At 44.1% G+C, this 26,947-nt stretch overlaps 1 protein-coding gene across 1 annotated transcript in view; it reads right to left on the minus strand.

Moving 5' to 3' along the window:
* Positions 1–26,947, minus strand: part of prdm16 (PR domain containing 16) — a 537,585-nt gene that overhangs the window by 298,934 nt on the left and 211,704 nt on the right. Inside the window, exon 3 of the mRNA XM_041206996.1 lies at positions 19,175–19,201. Within this exon, the coding sequence (XP_041062930.1) occupies positions 19,175–19,201 (27 nt within the window). The remainder of the gene's footprint in view (positions 1–19,174; positions 19,202–26,947) is intronic.

Here is a 26,947-nt window from a genome sequence, read left to right on the forward strand (position 1 = left end):
GGACATAAAATGGACTGGTATGTAAAAGGATACATGTCTTCCTTCTGCAGTCTAGTCATTGCCTTGGCCAAGTTGGCTCAAATAGAAAAAAGTATAAGCCAAGAAGTAATATTGTTAGCATTTTCCTCAGCTGGCTGGTGGTAATGCCAATAACTGAACAGCACATCGAGGAGGGTTAGATTAATATAGAGAGTGCCCCCAAAAACGCTTGTTGGTGCCAAACCAAATGGATCTTTGAGTTCTTAGGAGTTGAAGTAAGGGGCTCTTACAACAGAAAGGATGGAGTGACTTAGAGGCAAAGCTGAGCAACAAATTACCCAATATTAAGTGATCTGGAGGCATTAGCCCTCAAGATCTTGGGTTGCCCATTATTGAGGAATGGTAGTGTTTGGGAGAACATGATCAATTCGCACCTCAAAGCTTTCTTCAGGATCCCAGTATATTTATACAAAGCTTACTGAAATTCCTAAAAGTGACCAGGGGGAAGCAGGAGAATTTCCTGAGGCCAATTAGAAAATTGACTTACATTTGCTTTTTAAAAAGTTCCAGCCAAAAAAATCTTTTATTAAAAAAAACATTTACAGCTCAGATACCACACTCCATGAAATGTAAAATCAAATACAGCATACTAAACTAAGTCTTCAGTTCCAGGAACATTTTTTCTGGAAAGATTTTCAAATACATGTATTTTCTTTCCTTTTGCTTGTCACAATTTGAGCTATCAACTGCTATCTGCCTCCTCAACCACATTCCTGCTCTAGTTGGGAGTGTGCCTTATTCTGCCAAGTGTCTTTGTTGTCCCTCCCCTCCCTACCCTGCACTGCATCTGTCAGCAAGGCTGAGAACTGGCAAGACTCTCATTGGAGAGAGATTGCAGAACTCTGAAGTACAGAGGGATCTGGGTGTCCTGGTACATGAATCACAAAATGTTAGTACACAGGTACAGCAAGTGATTAGGAAGGCAAATGGAATGTTGTTGTTTATTACAAGGGAAATGGAATATAAAAGTAAGGATGTTTTGCTACAGTTATACAGACCGTTGGTGAGATTTGTAATACTGTGTACAGTTTTGGTCTCCTTATTTAAGACAGAAAATAAATGCATTAGAAGCATTTCAGAGAAGGTTCTCTCAACTGATACCTGGGATGGGGAGATGCTGAAAGGATGTTTCTTCTTGTTAGAGAGACTAGAACTAGGGGGCACAGTTTAAAAAAGGGGTCTCCCATTTAAGATGGAGATAAGAGAATTTTTTTCTCTCAGAGGGTCGTGAGCCTTTGAAGTTCTCTTCCTCAGAGACTGGCGAAGGCAGGGTTATTGAATATTTTTAAGGCAGAAGTAGATAGATTCTTGACTAACAAGGGGGCCAAAGGTTATCAGGGGTAGGTGGAATGTGGAGTTGACGCCACAATCAGATCAGCCATGATCTTACTGAATGGTGGAGCAGGCTCAAGGGGCCGAATGACCTGCTCCTGCTTCTAATTTGTATGTTCGTATGTACGTATGTTCATATATAAGACTCACCTAGTGAATTAAAGCAAGTTTTAACTCCAGAAACTTAAGTACTTTTAGTTTCTAGATATTTTTAGGTTCCATTGCTTGTCTATAGAAGCGCCTAGTGGCTATGATACTGGACTGGCAATCTAGAAGTCATGGGTTCAAATCCGACTATTCCAATTGAATTCAATAATGTGGTTTAAATCAGAAAAGTGACCATCAAAGCTGCCAAATAGTTGTATAAAATCAAGTGGTTCATTAATGCTTGTCAGCAAAGGGAATTTGGCATCCTGACCCTGCTTGGCCTACATGTGATTCCCATCCCACTCTATGTGGGTCTATATACCCTCTGAAGTAGCCAAACAAGCCAGTTGCAAAAATCAAGCACTCAAGAAGGTCCACCACCATTTTCCCAAGCAGTTAATTATGGGTAACGCCACTAACATTTTGAGAACAAATTTTAGAAAACACATTTGACAAGATTTAGATTTTTTCTTTCCTGGTCAATTTTTACCTTTCCTTTCCTGAAGATTCAGTCTTCTGCCCACCCATATCACAGCCATATGTCCATTCCTCCATTTGAGTGTGACCAAGTTTTTTTAACTGTGGGGCATTGAGGGAGGGTAAAGGCATTACAGCTGAGCCAATTCCTGTCCACATCTGGTGTCCTCATGGAGATATTTCATAAGGAGTAACTGGATAGGGATCAAAAGCAGAAACCCAGTTGTTTTCTGCTTCCTATCCCAGGGACGCTGAAACCAATTGTAGGCTTCCCAGCTGTTCTGTTGGTATAGTTGTGAAGGTGGTCAATTGTTTACAGCACACATAGGGTTAATGAACTGAAACCCAGTCCTCTTCTTGGGAAGCTCTGCTGAGTGACTATTTCTTTCCACTTTTAGTGGTCAGCGCCACAGACTGTGACTACAGTAATATGGGATGGAACCCCTTCTCCCCACACCCAGAAGTATTCAACCCCTCCTTAGTTGCTCAACACTTTAGCAGCCCACCAGCACTTTGGCGCCAGGAATAAGCTTCCCATCATGAGAGAGAGAGAGCAAGAAAAGGAATCAGAAATGAATATAAGTTGGGAGTTATCATCTTACTCACTGATTGACAAAAGCCAAGAAAGAGCAAAAAAAATAAACACGAACAGAGGCTGCAGTGTATGGACCAGCCGGCTGGGAATTCTAGTATGTGGCCTTGGTAATCTCACCTCGAAGTGGTTTATCTCTGTGCTCTGGATCATTTATCACCATTTTGGCAAAAAGCTTGGCAAAAAAATGTTTTTGTTTTCAAAAAAGAATAAATTAGTTTGAAATCATCTGCAATCGAATGTCAGATTTGCTGGTACTGTTGTTGGTCATGATATTGCCCTGATTCGGAGCTAGCATAATTATTTTTTGAAATATTATCTCGCAAGTTTGGCTTGAGAAGGACAAGGAGATAGAAAAAAAGAACAGCATCAGGGTTTTCTTTGCTGAACAACAAAAGGAGCTGGTGTTGAATCTACATTTACAATCTTCTCGTAAATACAGAGCTAAAGGTTATCTTCAGTGCGCGCTAGAGACATCTAAAGGAAATTTGAATGCACTCTGCTATTTAAAAATATACTATTAACCCATGGAATGTACGTTTTTACTGAGACATGAGGAGTTGATGTCGAGACTATCCTCACTGGTGTCTATTGTGTTTAGAGATCTTATGCAATAAATTTACATACTTGTTTTGAACTTGTTCTTAAGATTATGGCAAAAATATATTCTAAAACAAGACAGCCTTATGAATTTCCTTTTGACTGGCCTCTGCTACTGCAAACAAACACAGGTGCAAGAGTTGGCCATAAGGCCAATGAGCCTGTTCCGCCATTTTCACAGCCACGCCACATCCATCTCATTGATCCACAAGTTCCATTATTCTCTCTGTATCCATATAGTTCCCAAGTAAGTTTTTATCTCCATTTTAAACATTTCAGTTGACTCTCTGGTCTCTGGGAGAGCACAGTCCACATTCTCACAATCCTTTGTGTAAGATGTTTGTTCCCAAATTGCTTTTAACCATCTAACTTTGAGATTCAGTCCCTTTCTTCTGGATTCCCCCACTAGAAGGAAATGCATTTCCCTGTCAACATTATCAACTGCCTCTATTATTTTAAACAACTTGTGTCATCTCATTTACTAATACAGTGCAGTTGTTCTAGATTTATTTATATCCTCAACTGTTATGACTCTTGCTGAGATACATATGAACACATGAATAAGGAGTAGGAGTAGGCCACTTGGCTCCTTGAGCCAGCTCTGCCATTCAGTAAGGTCGTGGCTGATCTGATTACTTCAACTCCACATTGCTGCCTACCCTTGATAACCTTTCACCCCCGTGCTTATCAAGAATTTATCTATAACAAAGACATAAATTACTGGAAAAACTCAGCCGGTCTGACAGCATCTGTGGAGAGGAACACAGTTGACATTTCGAGTCTGTTTGACTCTTCATCAGAACTAAGGAAATAGAGTTATCTAACTCTGCCTTAAAGATATTCAAGACTCTGCTTTGACTGTCTTTTCAGGAAGAGTTCCAAAGACTCATGACCCTTTGAGAGAAAAAATTTTCTTCACCTCTGTCTTAAATCGGCGACCTTTTATTTTTAAACAGTGACCTGGTTCTAGATTCTCCCATAAGAGGAAACATCCTTTCCATATCCACGCTCTCAAGACCCCTCAGGATCTTCTGTTTCAATCAAGTCACCTCTTCCTCTTCTAAATTCCAGTGTATGCAAGCCTAGCCTGTCCAGCCTTTCCTCATAAGACAACCCACACATTCCAGGTATTAGTCTAGTAAACCTTCTCTGAACTGCTTCCAACACATTTACATCCTTCCTTAAATAAGGAGATCAATACTGTACACATTACTCCAGATGTGGTCTCAACAAGGCTCTGCTTTTCAATTCTCCTTGCAATAAACTGTAACATTCTATTAGCTTCTCTAATTATTTGCTGTACCTGCATACTAACCTTTTGTGATTGGTGCACTATAACACCCAGATCCCTCTGTATCTCAATGCTCTGCAATCTCTCACCATTTAGATAATAAGCTTTATTTTTATTCTTCCTACCAAAATGGGCAGTTTCACATTTTCCCACATTATACTCCATTTGCCAGATCCTTGCTCACTCATTTAGCCTAACCATAATCCCTTTGTAGCCTCCTTGTTTCTTCTTCACAACTTACTTTCCTACCTATCTTTGTGTCATCAGCAAATTGGCAACCATTCCTTCGGTCCCTTCATTCAAGTCATTTATATAAATTGTAAAAAGCTGAGGCCTTAGCACTGATCCCTGTAGCACACTGCTCATTACACCTTGCCAACCAGAAAATGACCCATTTATGCTTACTCTCTGTTTCCTGTTGGCTAGCCAATCTTCTATCCATGCCAATGTTACCCCTACACCATGAGCTTTTATTTTCCACAATAATCTTTGAAGTGGCACCTTATCAAAAATGCCTTCTGTAAATCTAAGTACAGTACACCCACTGGTTCCCCTTTATCCACAGCACGTGTTACTTCTTCAAAGAACTCCAATAAATTGATTTCCCTGACACAAAACCATGCTGAGTCTGCCTGATTACCTTGAATTTATCTAATTGCCCTGCTATAATGCCTTTGATAATAGCTTCTAATATTTTCCTATGACAGATGTTAAACTAACTGGCCTGTAGTTTCCTGCATTCTGTCTCACTCCCTTATTGAATAAAGGAGTTACATTCACTATTTTCCTATCTAATGGAACTTTCCTCAAACATAGGCTGGGATTTTCTGGTTCCACCTGCCACGGGACTGGAGATTCCCGCCCAAAGTCAACAGACCTTTGATTGGCCTGTCAAATTTCCGTCCCACCCATGACGATTCCCACCAGGACCAGAAAATCCCAGCCCCAGTGCATTTTAGAAAATTAAAACCAATGCATTAACTATCTCGCTGGCCACTTCTTTTAAGACCCCAGAATGAAGTCCATCAGGACCCGGGGACTTGTCAGCCCACAGTTCCAACAATTTGGAACTTCCCTGGTGATTGTAGTTTTCTTGAGTACCTCCCTCTCATCCATTTCCTGATTTTCAGCTATTTCTGGGATGTTACTTGTATCTTCTTCAGTGAAGACCAATGCAAAATCGTGTTCAATTCATCTGCCATCTCCTTATTTTCCATTATTAATTTCCCATTCTCACTTTCTATCAGACCAATGCACTCTTTTCTTTTTTAATTATCTATAGAAACTCTTACTATCTGTCTTTATATTTCTAGCTAGCTTGCTCTCGTACTCTCATTTTTCCCTCCTTATCAATCTTTTGGTCATTTTTTGCTGTTTATTATCTTTTGTCTAATTTTCTGATGTGCCATTCATCTTCATGCAATTGTATGCTTTTTCTTTAAGTTTGATACTACGTTTAACTTTTTTAGTTAACTACGGACAGTGGGTCCTCCTCTTGGAAATTTTCTTTCTTGTTGGAATATATCTATTCTGTGTATTCTGGAATACCTCCTTAAATGTCTACTATTGCATCTCTATTGACCTATCCCTTAAGCTAATTTGCTAGCTCTGCTTTCATGCCCTCATAATTGCCCTTATTTAATTTTCAAATAATAGTTTCAGACCTCCTCTTCTCTCCCTCAAACTGAATGTAAAATTCAATCATATTATGATCACTGCTACCTAGGGGAGCCTTCACTATGAGGCCATTAATTAATCCTACCTCGTTGCACAATACCAGGTCTAGTATAGCCTGCTCCCTAGTTGGCTTCAGAGAGTGCATTTTAAGGAACTATCCCAAAAACATTCTATGAGTTCCTCATCTAGGCAACCTTTACCCATCTGATTTTTCCAGTTTATATGGAGATTAAAATACCCCATGATAATTGTTGTACCTTTCTGACGAGCTCCCATATATCTTCTTTTATACTGTGAGGAACCCATTTTTGGAAAATTTGAAGGACATTGAATTATGGACATTCTACCAGACTGATTCCTGGGAAAGCATGACTGACATATGAGGAGAGATTGAGTCGGTTAGGATTGTATTCCCTGGAGTTCAGAAGAATGAGGGGGGATCTCATAGAGACCTATAAAATTCTAACCCCCGATGTCATCCCGCTCCATTTAAATTTTCAGGAAGGTGGGGGCACAGCAAAATCAGCTGTGCACCCGCCGAACTGTCAATGGCCAATTGAGGCCATTGACAGGACCATTTAAACAATTACAGGACCTGCCCAGCCAACCTTAAAGTTGGCGGGCAGGCCAGGAGCCCCGGCGGCAAACAGATAAAACATGAAACCTCGTCCACTGATGGGATGAGGTTTCATGTAGGGTTTTAAAATTTTTAACAAAGTTATTATGTTAATTATGAACATGTCCCAGCTCATGTGACATTGTCACATGAGGGGGACATGCTAGGGAATTTTTTTTTCTATTTGTAATATTTTTAAAAGTGTAAGCGATCTCCCTGAGGCAGCACTCAGTCTCAGGGAGATGTGTGCTCTTTCGTGCGCATACGCGGAAGAGCGTGCTCTCGCTTTTGGGGAATCACCCCCTGCCCGTACAGGAAGTGCACAGCGCTTCTCGCCGGACATCACGCTGGATGGGCCTTAATTGGCCCGCCCACTTAAAATGGCGGCGAAGCCCACTTCTCTGGTGGGGATCAGCTCCCCACCCGCCAGAGGTTGGGTCGGGCCCGTCCACCAGACAGGCAGAAAATTCTGCCCTGTGTATGTGTATGGGGGTTCGAATATCTGTTTTTAAAAAAGGGGGAAAAAAATCATTACACTACTAAACTACAACTTGTATGTTAACCAGTTTATTAACTTGTTTATAAAAAGTAGTTTGTTTTAGAATAAATCAATATATTTTATACTACTGAAAGATGCCTGGTTAGAGTCATTTTATGCTAGGAATAACAGTATCAAAGGTAAACAGTTGGCCAGTTTTGTGGGTGAATTAAACATTTAAACTCTTGTTATGACCTGTGGAGAAGTGGGGCTATAATTAACTGCACACTCCTCCTACCTCAGTCTGTAACAATACCATGTCCTGCTGTGGGTTACTGTTAGGGAGCCTATACACCACACCCACAAGTGATTTCTTGCCTTTATCATTTCTCATCTATACCCAAACCACTTCTATATCCTAGGTTATGTGATATGTTTCCACTAGGTTAGAACAGGGCAGGGCCCTGGAGAGAGGGTGCTAATTGTCAGGGCCGATGCCTTTGGGGCGTGTGAACTTGAACAACATTCTCTCTGTCTCAAGTGGCTGCCCGCCTCATGCCTCAGTGCACTTGCAAACAAGCATGCAGTGGGCACTTCGCTCCGACACAAAGTTCTGTCGTATTCTGGAGTATAAGGGGTTATTAGAATGAGAGCCCATGTCCCCATGGCCATTTGTTTTGACAGTCAGGGTGCATTCTGGGCGATGTAGTTTGCCTTGGCCGTACTCTCACCCTCTTGCGCAGGCGCTGACCTACAAAAGCACTACAGGAGCCAAGATGCCAGGGCGGGGCAGGGAGGCCAGGAGAAGCAGCAAGAGCAAGACACAGGGCAGTTGGATGTTAGACAGGGTGGGGAGTGTGTCTTGCCACCTTCACAGCTGCCCCAAACTCCTCCTCAGCAGTAAAATCTCTAAACTTCCCTGCCCTCGGGGGGGGGGGGGGGGGGGGGGGGGGGGGGGGGAAGGGGGGTGGCGGTGGAGTGAGTGAGCAAGTAACTGACTCTGTGTGTGTGTGTGAGAGAGAATGTGTATGTGAGAGTGAATGTGTGTGTGTGAGAGTGAGAGTAGGAGAACCCTGAGACTGGGAGTGAGCCAGGCACACAGACCCACACATGCTGCTCGTTGCAGGGCCACACACATACACAGACACCCTCCTCAAACACCTATCTACACACCAGAATGGGAGAGGAGGAAAACTCAGACTGAAAGGCAACCCACTTCCGATCCCCACTTTCATATGAATTCCAGCTTGGAATGTGCACCACCAGATGCGAATGAAAGGTTGGCATTAGTTAAATCCAATTCCTTAGCTCAGCTGCGGTCCCCTCCCTCTTTCCAGGTGATCAGGGGCAGAATTTTCTGCTCGGCGTGCAGGCATGCGCCAGACACACTCAGGAGTGAAATAGCGCACAATGACTTCGGACGAGCATCCCAACGATATTGCATGATATTTGGTCGGCGGCCATGCACAAGAGTTGGCAGCGTGCCCGTCAACAATTAAGAGGCCTATTAAGGCTATTAAAGTAGTAATTGATGGCTACTTTTCACTGCCCATCCAATGTTATGGTTGGTGGGCGGGTGAATTGGCCAGGCAGCCTTTGCATTTTTGAGGAAACCTCATCCAAGGGCGGGATGAGGTTTCTATGATTAATTTTTTTAAAAAGATTAAAATGTTTAGAAAAAATTTTCATCATCTGTATGTTGAGGCATCTCATTCTGATATGTGGACATTTTTTTGGGATTTTAAATTTTGTTTTCATTGATTTTAAATTTGTCAGCTTCCTGAGGCGCTCTTTGTTTTCCGGATGCTTTCCTTCTGCGTCCCCCCATGTCTGCGATGACTTCATCACTTGCCATCCTCCTGCCCCCACCCCAGCAGCGCTGAGCCTTTCCCCAGCTGCTTCTGGGCCCGTCGATCATGGCTGTCCACCAACCTGAAAATTCTGCCCTAGCACTTGGGGCCTAGTCTGCCTCTGTCTTGCTCTGCTTCTTAAGTGAAAAGGCAAAAGAGGTTTATTAGCTAAGATCAGCTGCTTGGCATTTTTAAATAGTCATTTTTATTGATTACTCATTTTTTTAAAATTATCAATTTATTACTTTGGCATTGATTTTTTTGCTCAGCAAGTTTATGTTTACTTCATGCCTTAATTTTTTTTTTGGAATTCATGTTTAATGTTGTGTCAAACCAGATCTCAGACAGCTGCTGGGCTTCTTGCTAAAGGAAAATGAGAGGCTCAAAAGAAATCTGGTTGCTTCTTGGAGGACTGGCAAAAGGGATTATCTTTGCTCCAATAGAAACAGGAAGTGTTGGAAATGCTCAGCATGTCTGATGGCATCTGTGCAGACAGAAGAGGTTGTTGATGCTTTGTCAGAAATAGTGCAAATCATGGACCTAAAGCATTGACTCTGTTTCTTTCTCCACAGGTGCTGCCTGGCCTGCTGAGTTTTTCCAGCATTTTCTGTTTACGTTTCAGATTTCCTGCATCTGCAGTACTTAGCTCTCCTATTATATGCTCCATGCTGGGCATTTGTAATTGTTGTTAGTTTCAATTTAAAATAATAAAATATTTATCACTTAATGCAAAATCCAATTTTTCTGTTCACAAAACCCACTTGTGTGGATAAAAATAGCACATACTTGCAGGTGAATTGGTTGGAGCTAATTTATTGGAAGGTTTTACCATTTTTAAACTTGGAAGTGAAACCAGGAGTCATACACCAATAGAATATGTCACTGTAGGTTTAAGATATTTTCATTTGTACATGGGATTGTTATTTGTGATGCTTGTGAGGTTCAAGTCTTTTGGATGTTGATGTCTGGATTTTGCATAGGGCCATGTTCAAAGCAGCTGAGCTAGTTGCATAATATGAACAACTAAGTTGTGTGTAATTGTCTGACAGAGCCGTGGCTGTAAAGTGTATTATACCGAAACCTGAGCTTTATAAATAGAGGCATAGAGTACAAAAACCAAGAAATTTTGCTAAACCTATATAAAACAGTTCGGCCGTACTGTGATGATGGTTTCCAATTCTGGGCAGAAGGATGTGATGGGGAGGGTTAATGGGGAGTGGTGGATAAGGGGCCTGGAAATAGGCAAAGCACCAGGGCCCATGATTTCTCTCCTGGCCCTGATTTAATCACTTAATACTCTTGTTCTCACTCAAATTCTAGACAAATACACAGACACTTTTCAGCAGGAAATACTGGGTGATGATGAGGCCTAGGATGCCCAAATATTAGCCTAGGAGCACTAAGACCCAACACTGAACCGCAACACCTGGTCTAACTAGATCAAGAATTAGTTAATTTATTCCATGTATTGTAATTGTATTTTTACTGATGTAACTTTGAAAACGAATACACAATGACAGCGATCCACATCACAATGACTGATCATTTCATGTTCCTAGATAGAAGTAAACAACAAAAAGTACATTTTTATTTTGAACAGCTGACTTTGGTGTCCAATTTACAGCAAAATATCCAGACTCAGCTCGAAATCTGAAAAACTGTGTTACTTTCCATTCATCCCACCAACCCTGTCCTTACCAAAGTCTTTAGCTCTCATCTTCCACTGCATTGGTTTCAAAATCCTTGTCTTCATTTGAAAACATCCTCTTAGGCCCTGGCTCACCCCAACTCTTCAGACTTTTCCACGTCCCTCTTGTCTTCTGATTTCAACCTGTAGTTTGTCGGTCTCAACTTTGGCAACACAATTAGCCTTCATGGCTTTGCAGTGTGTCCTTTAAAGTTCTCTATTTTTGCTTCCTCTCTCTCCATCTTCAAAAGTCACTTTTGTTTACCTTCCTGTAAATTTCTCCTATCTGCTGCCCATTCCTCTTCCCCTTTGCAAAGTTCTTTTGGATATTTAAGTACATTACAGGCACTATAGATGTTGTTATGAGTGACCTTGTGGCAGAACATAAGGACTTGAGGAGAGGATGGCTCATAAAAATAAAAGTGGAAGGGAGAAATAAATATACATAAATTGAACCTTTACTTAACTTTCCATTACAGCTGAAAGAAACCCCTAATAGGGAGTGACAGAAAAGTTCCTGCCCAGAAAAGACTTCTTGCTGTTGATTGGATTGTCTATGATAAGAGTGCCTTTGGGAGCTCTCTGTGTCTCCTGAACACTTAGAGCTCTCTATGTCTCCTGACCTCTGCACCCTGCACTTCTCCTGGGCAGCCCTCTTCTTGTAATTGGGCCTCCTATCTCTCCATTGGTTTGGCTTCCAGCAGAAAGTTCTTCAAAGAGATTGTTTCGCCCCAAGGGATTTAAAAGAAGAAAAGGGTGGCACTTTAAGGGCAGTTAGTTGCCTTTCCATTGATGAGGCTGCTCAATATTCCAGCCTCTAATCCCTCAGGAATAGGACACAAATACTAACCCCATAACGTCCTGTGAGGTCAGTTCAATAGGTATCTCATCCCTGATGTCCAGGCATACTCGATCAGTTTCTAGCAGGAGCCAATATATAGCAGGACCAGAAGCTATTAACTTATCCCATTCCTCCTTTCAAGCCTGCTGAAGCAGAATGTAAAAGCTCAAGTTTTGCCTGTCTGAGATGAGTTAACTCCACAGAGACCAGAAATCACAATCACCATTTTTGAAGAACAACTTTAATTGTAGAGTTGCCCTGGATATGATGGGAAAGAATATGCATGAGCTGAACATTTTTAATAGAGTAAAACAAAGACGTTAGTTAATCATCTTGGAGTGGGAGCTCCTTAGATAACTCACTGAGTTTATCCAGGAAAATCCTAGCTTCTATCCTTTGTCTGTGCTGAATTTATCAATCTATGTAAGGCAGGAGGTGGGGTGACAATTGGGTCTTAATGTCTGTGTCCTACTGGGGTGAAAACCCAGCTGGGCTCTGTTCCTTATTATTATCCTGCAGAACTTATTGAATGAGTGCTTGTGGGTGTGCTTGTGTGTAGGAAGAAACAGGAACAACAATTATTTAGTATCTTTAAAGTAGTAAAACCTCCCAATGTACTTCACAAAGGTGAAATTGGATACTGAGCAGAAGATTTGGGGGAGGTGACTGAAGACCTGGTCACTGTAGCTTTGAGTGAGCATTTAATGGAGGGAAGAATGGTAGTAAGGGGCAGAGGGATTTGGGCTTGGATGCCTTATTTCCAGTGAAATAACCAGTCAATACTCAGTGTCTAGGTTGATATACAAATGCCACCTGGGTGAGGCCTGGATCAGTGCCTCTTCTTGGGGGAGTGGAGTAGGGAGCGAAATTGGAGAAAAAGAACAGGTGTAAAGATCCAACAGTAGTTTTTTAATGGTATGAACATTTATTTTATTTTACAAAAAAGAAACAGGTGTCCATTTAGCTTCAGACAATAATATGGGTTTAACCATCTCAATAGTCTAATCAACAGATCTAGCCAAGTTGACAAATGTAGTGACATGAAGCAAGGCACGTGCCTTTTGTGATATTTGGCCACAGTTTTTTGAACATATTTTTCCAACCACTGGAAAATTGGCCACCCTAAAGAGTAAAGGAGAAAGCTCTAAACTGAACAATAAGCAAAATGTGAAACAAAAAGGTTCTGGTGATAATTCCAAGAACTATTGACGTTTAAAAGAAAAATCTCCCTGCATTAAATATAAGCCAAACAACAGAGTCATTCCTCCAGAGAGGGATGTACTGAGATCAGTAATAACATTGTGTTTTAAACACTACAAGATGGGAAGTTAAACTATGGTATGGGGAAACAATAGCAGAAGAACAGGAAATGTTAGGCTGTCTGCCAACTGGCTATGAACACAGCGTCTCACTTAAACAGCAGTTTACAGTAACTGGCAAGATACATTTTTTGACCCTCAATGTCCTCAGTCAGTATTAAATGGAGGTGACGGGGGTCTCACCTGCTGGCTGGAGAGCTGACGAAAGCCCCGTGTCACCTCCTTTCAGGCAAACCTGCCGAATTAAATGTCAATCGGGCACTTAACTGGGCAGTGGTGGGCTTTCCCTGGGAACAAGGACCTTGTGAGTGGAAATCCTACTTCCTGAGAGCTTCTGGCCAATCAGAGGCCAGCAGCTGTGCATTGCTCAGCACCGCCAGCGGAAGTGGTGGCTGCTGACGGCAGTGCTCCCACCTGAGGCCTGGAATCGCTAAGGGATCCATTCCTGATGTCGGGTCTCTCGATCAGGCACTGAGTGAAGGACACTCCCGCTAGGAGCCTGCAAACAATCCCGATGGGGTTTGCTTTTCTGGCATAGCGAGTCCCCCACCTGCTGCTTGTTAAATTCCAGCGGCGGCAGTATGAGGCTCTTAAGTGGGCATTAATTGCCCACTTGAGGGTCTCAATTGGAAGCAGGACAGGAAGGCAGACCACAAACTTTCCTGCCCTGGACTTAATCGGGGCAGAGGTGGGAAGGCGGAGAGGTCATCACCTGCCTGCCGCACTCCCGCCCAAGTAAATGCCCTGGGCCATAAAACTCACCTTGGGGGAGGGCTTTAAATTCCACACCTCATGTTGCTGTCGCTATGAGTGTCAGCATCAGTTAGTGCCCTTAACCTTTTAAGCAGTAGCTCTATACCGACAATAAATATTTTGCCCCTTGAGTTTAATAGAGAGTTTGGGGAGAGCTGGTGGTGGGCAGCGGGGTTGGATGAGATTCCCTCCGTGTGTTGTGTAGAACAAAGCTCACTATCAAGAACATATGGAGAGAAACTATTCCACATACACTGTCAGCTGAGGGATGCCTGCTTAGTTTCATGCATTTCTTAGAACTTTGCTGTGTGGTATTCACTGGCTCAAATATATGGACTAGGTGGGTGTGGTTTGAAAGCAATAAACAAAGCAACTACTAGTTGTTTGGGAATGGTACAAAGCCACTGGGATTATCATCTTAACTGATGGAAGAAGTTAAGAATCAGGACTTTTTCATTTTGCTGCTATACTGCTGGGGTCTGGGAGAAAGGGCAAAGTTGAGTGAAGGGAATACATGGAAAGAGGCACGGGAGAGGGAAGGTGAAGGATGGGAGAGGAAGAAATGGAGGATGCAATAGGAGAGTGAAGGGGAGGGGGAGGATGGAAATGGGGGGAGAGAAGCAATAGGGAGGGAAGAGGGAGGGGAGAAGAGAGACAGGTAAGGAGCAGAAGCTGAGAGGAGAATGAAGAAAAGGGGTAAGTAATGGACAGGAGGGGGAGAAGAGGAGAAGATGATTGATGAAGGAAGGAGAATGAAAGAGGATGCAGAGGTGGAGAGGAGATGGTAATAGGCAGAATAGTAATGGGGGAAGAAGAAATAACAGCAGAGGCAAAGAAAAGAAAGAGGACAAAAGGACGGGAGGGGAAGGGAGAGCAGAAAAAAGGGGAAAGAAGGTTTCACAGCAGAAAGGAATGGAGAAAGGAGTGGATTTAAATTGATAGTAGGTGAAGCAAGGAAGAGCCATGGAAGATAGATGTGAGTGTTGATGGAAGAAATGAGAAATCTACTGAGTGAAATTGGTGGCAGTGCAATACCATTAAAAGCAAGAAATAATAAGTGCATGTAAACTGAAGGGGTATAAAATGCTGCTTCAAACAATAGTTGCTCTTTGTTTCCCTTTTCTGGTTCTGACACTCTTATGTTAAAAATATACAATACTAGAAAACTTCATTCTCTGCAAAATTTTATTCTCAATTTCAGCTGAGGAAACCTGTTCTCCTGCAGCCAGTGTTTCTATGGTCCACGCATCTCAATCTCATCATCCGCGAAAATAATGGAATTATTTATACTCGCAAAACTGTCAGAGTTCACTGAATCTGATGGATTCCGTTGTACTTTGCCTCCGGCAACCTGATCCATCCCATTACTGATGCATCCTGAATTCACAGTCGGGTGAAAAGCTGGATATCAATAAAGCCCAGATCACCAACATATAATCCCTAGAGACACCCAAGGTGGTCTGAATGCAACAGTCTCATTGTGCAATCCACTCAGATTTGCACAGAGTGCGGCAGCGGGTGGGAAAAAAGTTGTTTTACCTGTCAGCCGCAATAGCGGGTTTTTGCGCTGTATTGTCCACTCCCAGTGCGTCCTGCCTCATTGATAATGCATCCATGGGAAACACGCTGGATTGCTGGTGGATGGGCTTGGATTTGCCTGCCCCACCGTGACATCAGCACTTCCTCGTTCTGGGTGCCATATTTAAAACGCACCAAAGCGCATGCCTGCTTCATGTCTACAGACCAGAACTGCTCCAGGTGACAGATGGTCCTGAAAGCAAAAGGGACACAGCCCCCAAATTTAGTGGTGCCTCTCTGGGGGTGCCTGATGGAAGCAGTGGAAAGCTGCCACAATGTCCTCTACCCTGCTCTGGCCGCAGGAGGTCTACCAGAGTCACCAATCCAGCCTGGGAGGCGGTGCCAACGAAGCACAGAGGCAGTCAGCCATCCAGTGCAGGAAGAGGATAACGGTAAATCTGGCGTGGAGGGACGATTCCGGTCAGGCCTTACTTTGCATCCCATTAGCAAAGCAGGTTCATGTTGGCCTCCAACGAGATTCGCGTTTTGCCATGGTTCTGCAGTGGACGCCAACAAGGCCGGAAAATTCTGGCCTCAGTGTCTTGGAGGCAACCGAATTCAGCATCATGTGATACTTGAGGGCCGCTTTTAACTGATACCCACCAGCCATACACAGTGACTAGACAAGTGACAGTAATATATTGGGACAAGAGACAGCCAAATATAAAACTCCCTTACTGCTATCATAATGAAGATCACACAGAGCAGGGCCTGAAACAACTAGGTAGCCTGGATTTTGAGATGTATAATGGAACGTGGTCTAGCAGAGGCAGTTCTGCTTCCATTACTGATAGCTCTAACAACCACAGAACTCTACAGCTCCTGGCCAAACCAGACTTTTGCCCTGTCCACCCTTAGCTTTAACATTTGCCTGTGATGCTAAAATCAAACATGACTTTGAAAGACATAGAAACTAGATGGCCAGGAAGCTGTTTTAGAAAAAATGTAAGTGCAGAGTCTCATTATGCAATTGATTTATACTGCAATAATACTAGAGCCTGGCCTTGTGCTGCCCATTTCTCCCAAGCTGCAGAGCCTGCATCCAATGAAGGAGTGCTAACCTGGACCTGATGGTGCGTTACGTTGGGGTGGGGTGAATGGGAAAGAAGGGGCTGTTTTGTACAGAGCAAATTGTAAGCCACTTTTTCTGTGGCTTGAATCCTTTGAGTAACTACAAGCCCTGTGCTCATAAATAAAGTTTAATTTTGTTACATCAAATTGTTCTAGAAAATTCTGCTTGTGATTTAATCTTCTTTCTTTCTTGTCCCACTTGTCGCTTCCTTATTGGACTCCTTTCTGGGCTAATTTTTGCACCTATTCATGCGGAGAAAAGGGTTTTACTGATCTCGATTGTCTTTTCAAATGCATTCCCATTAACGTGAAAAATGGGCTTGGTTTTAAAATATAGCTTATTACATTGAATCATGACCTATAGCTCCTGGATCAAGAGATCTGTACAGCTCTCAAAATAATATTAGACAGTGGATGATATGTAAAGTGATCATAGTAGACTTGTCTGAGGATTTACCTGTGCAGATTGAGCATCTTGAGTCAGTCAGAACAGTGGTTGAACAAAAATTGTTCTGAACTTGCCACACGGTACCCAAAGCTGGTCCAAGTGAAGGGATTTAACAGAAGCTATGTGAACAAACAAAGCATAGCACACTTAACAGCTGGCATTGGTGTGAAAGGGGCAGGCAGGAATATGATTGATGAAGTTGGTCAGATAACAGAATGGTGGCAGCAATACTACGCGCAGATCTATGGTCCAGATCTGAATGCATCAAGTACACAGCCTGTAACTCGTGAGGAGATGGAACTAGAAGTGCTGATTAGGGAAGCTGAACATGCAGCTAAGAGCTGGAAATATCAAAGCAACAGGCCTAGATGACACACAGTACCTGCTGAAGCTTTGAAGGCTGGAGGAGTGATGGCAGTCAAAACCATGAAAGAAATTAAAAGCAAAATACTGAGGATGCTGGATATCTGAAATAAAAACACAAAAGTGCTGGAAAAACTCAGGTCTGGCAGCATTTGTAAAGAGAGAGAAACAGTTAATGTTTTGAGTCCAATATGACTCTTCGGAACAGAAATGAAAGAAACTTTTGACCTGATATGGAAACATGGAATTTGTCCACATGATTGACTAGTTTCAGAACTGGTGATGTTGCCAAAAGATCATCACAACTGAGGCTGCTCATAGCATAGGGCATAGGACAAAGCATAGGAGTCAGATAAGGATGTCTGCTTTCACCATTACTTATCAATGCCATATGAGAAAAAATCATGAAAGAAGTCAGTTCTGCTATCCCAGAACACCTTGGGGTCACTATTAGTGCTAAAGCATCCGGAACATTAGCTATGCTGATGGGACTACCCTAATGGCTGAAGACAAGCAAGAACTATCCATGATGGCTGAAGAGCTGAGAAAGTCAAGTCTGAAGTTTGAGTTCAGCATCAATAACTACAAGACATAATAGCAAGCCAGCAAGTGTCCACTGTACAACTTGCCAGATGAACAAAGTATTGAGGGCATTCAACATCGGCCTTCACTTGAAAGAACAACTTACAAAATTGAACATTGTGCTATATGGGAGTGAGAGCTGGATCTTCAATAACACAGACGAGAAGAGGATTACAGCTTTTGAAATTGGCTTGGGTGAAGTGTCCTTAGAAGTAGTTGGACAGAGTGAAGAACTAATGAATGTCTCCAGGAAGATTGGAGTCCCAGCATCTCATGGGTTTTCAGATGAAGTGAAGATGCAGAAATTAAACAGTATGACCACTGGAAAAGACAGAGTGAGAGTTTGGTGCTGGTGACAAGAGAAGGTGAAACATTAGGAAAGAATAGGCCAGTTGGGAGAAGGATGGGATGGATGAACAACATCAGAAACTGGATGGAGGGAGGACTGGCAAAAGAATGCAGAATTGCAGTGAACAGAAAGAGAGCCCTACAGCCCCTTGTGGACTATGGTTAATTATGGATGGATGGATATCAACACACAAATGAGCAAAGCATAGTATAACATTAGCTGTAGTTTCAATCACAAATTCACAAGTCATAATCATTATTAGAAAGTAATTCTGGATTAAATACCACATAGGGAGAATTTTCTCCCCATCGTGCGGGCTGGGCTGGAGTGGGTGCGGATGGGCAGGTAGTTGCCCACGATTGGCTGCGTGCCGCCATTTTATGTGGGTGGGCCAATTAAGGCTCGCCTAGTGTGACGCGCACCTGGAAGCGCTCAGTGCTCCCTGTGCAGGCGAGGGAAGAGGGAGAATTGGGGGCTGTGCTCTTTTGTGCATGTCCATAGGGATCTCACTCACTGCCAGTTCAAGGGCATCGCTATTCACTCTCTCTTACACACACCTTCATTGTCTTCATCCCATTCCTGGGACCACTCACCACCCACACATGCCAGGCATCCTTATCATCTGGCCTGGCAAACGTCCTGCTTACACTCTCTCTATCTGTATTCATGCAGGACAAGCTGGCACACAACAAGAGGGAGAGGTCATAGACTGGTGGAGGAATGCCTGACATTAAGGTTCTAAAAGTCTTTGAAAATAGAGTCATACAGCTTGCTGGCGAAGATCTAGACCATTCCTGTGCTGCCAGTGAGGTTGGCGATGCTCTACCAAGTGAGGATCCAGCAGTGCAACATGCATCAGACAGCCACACCGTGAGTGAGTTATCCTGTTTCACAGACCACGGCCATGCACTAATTATGCCTTCCTTGCTTTTGCAGGCACATCTGGGAAACAGCCGAGGGAGTCCATGACCCAGTTTATCGACTCAAGCCCCGAAGACACCTCGGAAGAGGAATCTGCTGAAACCCCAATTGAAGACCCATCACAGTGCTCACCCACACCCTCCACCAGTGCAGAGAGACACACCTTAGTGAGACATAGGTCTGGAGTAACCTTGGGGTCACAATCTGGTGAGCACATTGCATGGCCTGATCCACAGCAGGTGGTGGCAGGGACTTACCAAATTTCCAGCACTCGGAGGACTGCTGGAGGCCAGAAATCAGCTGAGCCCGAGTCAGATGATGAGCTTCTGGACTCGATCATACCTCAGTGGCTGGAGCTGCAAAGGCAAGCCCGGGAACATCAGGGAGGATGTCTGCTGCACACCTCAGATTGCAAGGCGCAATAGAGGAGTCCGTCCACCTTTAGTCTGAGGTGATAGCATCGGCATGCCACACACCAAGGTCAACACTGGTAGGATGGCAGCCGCCATGGAGACCTTGGTCTCCATCTTGGAACATCGGTCCTGTACTGCTGCATGAGCTGAACTCCAGCGCTGGTGCCATGGTTGGCCTCCAACGGTGTCAATGCAAGAAAGGAGTGGGGCAGCTCGATCTCACTCCAGCTTCCTTTCCCTTCAAGGAGTCAGCCAGGGGCCCCTGGGCACCCATAGGGAGGGGGTTCAGCAGATGCGTACTCTGGATCTTTCCACCCAGGTGACTCTGAGATTGTCTGGCCCATCCAATTCCTCTCTTCCTGTGATCCCAGCAGTTCCAGCTCCACAGGCTGAGGAGGGTGCCACACAGCAGGACCCCGAAAATGGGCCGGGGCTTTCCAGATCTTGGCCCTCCAGAGGACACCCGCCAAGGTCATCACAGACAGGGTGTAGCAGTCAGCAGGCTGCCTCCACCTCCATTGTAGATGTCAGGGGAGTGGTGGAAGGGTTAGGAAGGTTAAGAAGGTGTAATTGCACAGCCTAGGCAAGGGTGTTAATCACATGTACATAATGTTCACTATTGTGAACAAACTTCCAAGAATGCTTCCTTGTTATGATGAGTAGTGTTCGTGTCACTCAGATGTGAAACCTTGGTTCCTGCACAAGATAAGGGCAGGTGTCTCAGTCCAGGGTCTCTTCCCTGTGCAGTGTGTTAGCTTCTGACCAAAGTGATGGTCCGGCTTCATACTCACTGGACATATTAGTGATGCCTGCAGCTTGATGGTGCTTGTCATTGCTGTCAGAATGTCATGGGCAGGCGTCACAGAGTTCTGTCATTCTCTCTGTGTGCTCTCAGCAATTTTGAGGTGGGGCTGGCCCCCCCATCTCTTCAGCCTCTTTGACTGGTGAAACTGTGCTCCTAAAAGGGCCAGGTGCTGAAGGCTGACAAAGGATCAGGTGCATTTAAAGTTTAACAGCTGCATCTCCATGATATGACCCTGATCACAGAGCACGAGTGAGCTGCCCTCAGCCAGACGAGAGTCAGACATTCACAGAAGCTATGTAAAGATCTATGGAATGTCCTCACTGTATGTCATCATCATCCCCCTGGAATCTAGCAACTATTAGGGCCTCTGCTGCATCTCCATGACAGGAGCCTTGTCACAGAGGGTATATGTGCAATCATTAGCCAGACTGGAGTCAAATGTTCACAGATGCAATGTGAAGATCTATGGTGTCTCCTCACTGCATGACGTCATCATCCTCCACGAATCTAGCAGCAATGAGGGCCCCCCCGAGCGCGCCTGCCTCATCTGGCCAGTGCAATGGCCTCATCATCGGCATCCTCGATTTTGAGGACCTCCTCACCCTCATCCCCATCGATGTCCTCCTCATTGGCTTAGACGCCCAGCTCCTCCATCTTCTCCTCAGCTAGCTCCTCTCCCTGTTGCAGCACCAGGTTGTGAAGGGAGCAGCAGGCGACAACGATGCGTGACATCCTCTGTGGATTGTATTGCAGGGCTCCACCAGACCAGACCAGGGACCGGAGCCTCATTTCAACATTCTGATGATTTGCTCCACCAAGGTGCAAGTTGCAGCATGATTCTTGTTGTACCTTCTCTCTGCTGCACTCTGAGGCCACCGTACTGGTATCATCAGCCACGTCCTCAGCGGGTAGCCCTTGTACCCCTGCAGGCTTTCTGGACTCTAGAAGACATCAGGTATCTGAGGCCTACTCTGAATGTAGGAGGTCGTGGACTCCCACCTCCCACCCAACTTCCCCCACCCCCCCAACATATGCTTGTACACTACCATCAAACAGGGTGCTGCCCTTGCCCCCCCGCCCAACTCACCTCAACCGAAGTGCTACCCTTGCACCCTTCAAATCCGCCCCCCCACAAACTTGCCTCAACTGCAGCGCAGCCCTTGCCCTGGCACTGCCCTATCAGCCAGCCGGGAAAAAGCGGCTTGCCTGTGCTCTCACCTGAATGTGTGGTGCCTCAACCTTGAGGCTGTGCAATGTTACTGTGCACTCACCTCCGAGTTCCCCTTGTAGTGCAGCTCATCAGGTACCTGCCTTTTAAATGCTGTTGTAAACACGATCCAGCGTGGGGGATGATTCCAGCGAGCTGGGCTTATAATGATATGCAGATGTATTACAATGAAGTTCCTGACATTCCGCTGTGGGAAATGCAGCCCGCCATTGGTGGGTGGAGCAGACGATTGCAATCGTGTTTCTTGATGGCATGAAACTGATTTTTGGCCTTCCCACCATATTGTCCACCCATGCCCACCCTGATGCCTGCTGCCAGTGGGCACAGACGATTCTGCCCACCATATTTGATTAAATTAAAATTCAGATGTCTTCTTTTCAAAAAGAAAAAATCTGAGTTACATAACCCTTTTTCATAACTGAAGTTGGTCACATAATACAGCAGGAGTCATAAGGAAAATAGGATGAAACCTGGAGGTTACCATCACCAATGAAACACTCAGCAAAGCTTCCAGTGCTGTTTGTCTACATACAACACAAATTATGTCATGTGATGGAGTGATTTCATTTGTGTAACTGATCCTGTTTTCATTCAGAATGTGACCTATTTCGAGCAGCAGCAGGCTTTCCCCAGGATCAAGAACCCTGTGTATGGAGGTCCTGCCCACCAAGAGCTGTCAGCTCATCAGAGGCTGGTTCTTCATTGCTTCACCAGAGAGGTGGTGACTGCTGCCAGTAACGTACCCACCCAAGGCCCAGGATCACCCAGGGACACAGGCCACAGGAGAGTGATGGCGGGAGGAATTTTGCAAGTTGGGGGATTGGGGAAGAGCATAGTGTAGGAGGAGCAAGGATAGAAAAGTGCTTTTCAGCAACCCTCTTTTCTGATGCCAGGTCCTTTGATCAGGCACTGAGTGCCTTTGAATGAGGGACCCCTCCCTGGGAGGCCACAAGCAACCTGCACAGGTTTACTTGTTAGCTCTCCACGTAGCAACAGGCCCATCTGCATCTACTGTTGGGTTAATACAAGCAGGGGCGGGAAGAGGTCATTAATTGGGGCCTCAGTTGGAAGCATGGTGGGCAGGCCATCCACAGGCCTTGCTGGATTTGGGATGGAGGTGGGAAAGTGGCAGGGTCCACACCTTCCTGCCCAATTAATTGCCCTCCCTGCCTCCAGACTTGCTACGGCGAAGGGCATAAAATACTGTGCATAGATTTTTAAGTGTGTGTAAATCTCCTGTAACTTGTGTACTTGAATGAAATGCTGTTTCTTTTAGCTTTTGTTGATTGTAAGAGGTTGAAACAGGTTTCATCTCCACCCATGGAGCAAGTAAGAATAACAGGCATTATCGTTTGAAGCGTTCCCTTTAGGTATTAACATGGCAATGTGGCCACTTTACAAACTGGAGAATTTGTGCGTGTGTGTAGTTTAGCACTCCTGGCTCAGAACATTTCAAGGCAGGAGCACCAGTAATTCCAGCATGCGAGCCCACCACAATTGTTCACCAATTCACTTCAGTAAATCATACCGAACCCAATGCTCCAAATACCATCATGCACATCCATCATGTGAAACACGGATTCGTAAAACCTACTCCAAGTGGAATACAACTAGAATAGCTATACTACAAACTATCACATTGCAGCAAAATTCTAGAGTTTTAATACTGCCTTTCCTGAAAGTCACCTCCATCTTGATGCATAGGAGCCAGTGGTCCTTCTGTAAAAGGGAGTCATGGCACGTAAAAGAATCTCAGACATGGTGGGGGGTGGGCAGTGGGAGGGGCAACAGTGGATTTCCTTTGATTGCTATGTAACTCTTTCGAGTACAAACCCGTTTCCATCTGTTTCAGATGAAGTTACATTGTTTCGTGGTTTGCCATTGTGAGATTTGAACTCTTGATCTTGCGGTTACAAACCCAGTACAATAACCACTTGGCTATTTAGGCCAAGCTTGATTGCTATGTACCAAACTATAATTATGCAGATTCTGAATCTGTACCTGTTTGCTAAATCTCTGCTTCCTTCACCTCATTCTGGGGGAGGTCCATGAACTGTGTTGGCATTTTGTAGATATTTTAAAAATTCACAATTATGATTTTTGTGACAAGTTGCAGTCCTTCCAGAAATCACTTAAAATGAACCTGAAGGAGATGAACTTCAAGCAGCCAGAAGAAATCCAGAAGACACATACTTGATCCGTTTGTCTCTTCTTGTTCACAACCCTAACCATCAGGTGAATTTTCAGAGTATAGGGTGAAGGAGCCATGGGCTTCCCAGTTCAGAATTGCTATGCTGAATCCTGGTACATTTGCTTCATCTATAACAAAACTCCTGATAAGGTATGAACTTTGACTAGCAGTGTCCTTCGTAGCACCCTGGAACCCTGTGATCTATTGCTGCAGTTCCTCTTTATTCATGGAAAATCATGCCTTTTGAGTCTGTACCTGACCTAACTTGAAGTTGGTAAAACCCTGCTTTGTGATCCCAGTCTATTTCGGAAATATTCTCTGTTTTTAACAACAACCTGCATTTATAGAATGTCTTTTCCATTGCAAGTCATCCCAAGGTGCTTCACAGGAGCATTATCAGAGAAAAATTTACAGAGCCAAAGACAATATAGGAGTAGTTCCTAAAATCTTATTCAATAAGATAAGTTTTAAGCTGCATCTATAAGAAGGACATAATGTTGGGGAATCCACTGAGGGAATTCTAGAGCTGAGAGCCTTGATGGCTGATGGCATGCCTGCTGGTGGTGATGTGAAGTGATATTTAAAAATATAGATACATATTTCATTGCATATACTTTACTGGAGAAATACCACATACTTCTACAGGTTACAACTGACTCTTGGTGCTGTATTTGGGAGCCCGATCTTTGTGTGTGATCCTAGTGCCTAATCCTGTTCTTGCCCAAATTCCATATGTTTGCAGGAGTCATTTCATAGTGATCAGGATAAATTTCCAGATGGAGTAGTGAGGACAAATACTATGGAATCATTTCAGAAACACTTGGAATCTCACTAGCTCCTGGGATCAGCCAGCAGAATTGGTCATATGGCATCAGGCTGAGGAACTGACCCCCACCAGCAGTGTGAAACCAATGAAAATTTGACTTTGTAAACATGCAATTGAAAAGTTGGAAGACCGACCTATTGCCTTTGAATTTCTAAGGTTACAAAAAGAACTGAATAACTTTTACTTATTCTCACAAGCAAAATTCACAGACAATAAACAGACAAAGTGTCACATTGAGAGCAAACATCTGTGCTACCATGGAGGCTGGTGACATGGTATAATGGTTTGTTTCACCTGGCAAGTTGCTCAGGATATTTGGGCTGTACCAGGGTGGACACATCAACAACTGCTCATTGACACTCAGAAAACAGCAGCTCAGCACAATAGTCCCTTCAACTGCCACAGAATGGGAGGCTGACTTTAACTAAACAGAGGGCGGAAAGAAGTCCTTAAGTCAAGACTTGATGTGGATGCATCTAAAACACAGCTTTTCTTTCTCCGGTGCCTCAGCTTTTTCCTCCAGTGCTTTGCACATGAATGTGCACATACACACCAACTTACATGCAGGGGAAGCATATACGCACATACGTAGGCTCACTGGCAATTACATACACACACAGGCATACACATAAAAACACACTTAGTTCCCTGCTGGAGGGGGTTGAAATTACCTGCAAAAATGATACATTGTCCAAGATTCTGTCAGCCTGGAATGTAATTAGACCAAATTAGGCGACGGTCTGAAAAGCAGAGGTCACAAAGAGTTGGCAGGGTCGACTTGGGTCATTAGCAGGCATCTTGATCTCGGCAGGCAGGAGCTGGACTATTTACCCAGTGCTGGACAATGTCCTCCCCACCAGCCAGAATGTGAAATGAATTTTAAAATGGGAACCGATCAGTGGTGCACATATTTGCTAATAATGGCAGATCATTGTTTTGCATTTTGAAAGCAGAGAACATTACTTGTTGATGTGCCTGAGCGAGTGTGAGAGTGTATCTGCTGCTAATCAAAATGCTGCCTATCACTGGTTTGGGATGCAAAGGTTAAGCCAGCAGCGTGTTTGTGGCATGTCAGGCCTCACGCCATCCTGTGGGGGTTCCCACTTGCAATACGTTTGCATGCCCTTAATACTCATTAGAGTAAAACTTTTCTTAATTATGTCTTACCTTGAAGATAAAGTCAGTGACGCACGAGAATTTTGTGGCACCAGGTTCACATCTGTCTAAAGGTGGTATGCAAAAGTCGGCTTTGTGCAGTTGTGTCTGAGGTCAGTGGTTTTCCTTGTTGAACTCTGTGGCACAAGGGAAGGGAGCAGGTGAATGGCAGTGTACATGGTGGGTCAGGACCGGCAAGGGTGAGTGGTTGTGTGGAGTGGGGTCAGGGGCATGGAGAGGTGGAAGGGGAAAGGACCTGGCTTCCTTGATACAGTTGAGTGCTAGAACAGTAACTTAAGGTAAGAAAATGAAGGACTTAAATGGCGGTGTCAGTGCTGTCCATATGTATGTCCCCCTCAGGGTGTTCACTGGCAGAACTTCATAGGATTTTGAGTTCACCTACGACATTTCAATTATCGCCGCTGAGAATAATCTTGGACAATGTCCTTTACAATGCATAGAATAGAGGGCCAGATGAGCCTACAAGTTAAGCCATGTCCCACAGAGTGATAAGTACAATACTGGACACTAACATGAACATTCAATAAAGAGTGAATACAAAAACACATCATTGTTTTTTTCCACAATAAAGAAATGTCTCTAACTCCCCTGTAACCATCAATGGGTGCCAACCATGAGGCGTGCCAGTACATTGGCTAAACTAGTCTCAACAAATAATGATGATGCATACATGAATAAAGTGAAGCCAATGTAATATGAATTATTTACAAGTGAAATTTAAATTTGAAAAACGCCCATGTAACCTTTGTGCTCCCAGTAAGTCTTATGTTAATGCCAATGGAGTTGGGCAGGAAAGTTGTGGACGTGATGAAGAGTCTCCTTGTTTGTCCTGGAGGCGTTTTTATATCCTGTCTGTGCTACATTGTCAGCTGATGGGTGAGTTTCACCACTGAAAAGCCTCTACTACTTAGTGATCTCATGTGTCTCTCATGCATGCTGCTGGCACTTTAAATTTTAATTGTAATCAGGTGGAAACCAGCAAGAAGCAAGAGAGCGGAAGTGGAGCCCACTTCCTGTTTTGCCATCGGAAACAGTGTACCATGGTTAAAATTCCATCCAAGGAAACATTCTCTCTGTATCCACTCTATCAAGACCTTTCAAAGACCTATTAGGTCACCCTTCAGCCTTGTCACGATAGTGGGCTACAGCTACCAACTACCTGCGGGCATATTGAACTTTATGGCCAGAATTTTTGGCTCAGCGAGTGGAGCGGGGCTTGTTCGTTGATGCATAAAATGATGCGGGGTGATGTCGGGTGTGTGTCCCGACATCACCGTGCATCATTTAGATTTTCAGT

This window comes from Carcharodon carcharias, chromosome 15 (assembly GCF_017639515.1).
Source record: "Carcharodon carcharias isolate sCarCar2 chromosome 15, sCarCar2.pri, whole genome shotgun sequence".
NCBI lineage: Eukaryota > Metazoa > Chordata > Chondrichthyes > Lamniformes > Lamnidae > Carcharodon > Carcharodon carcharias.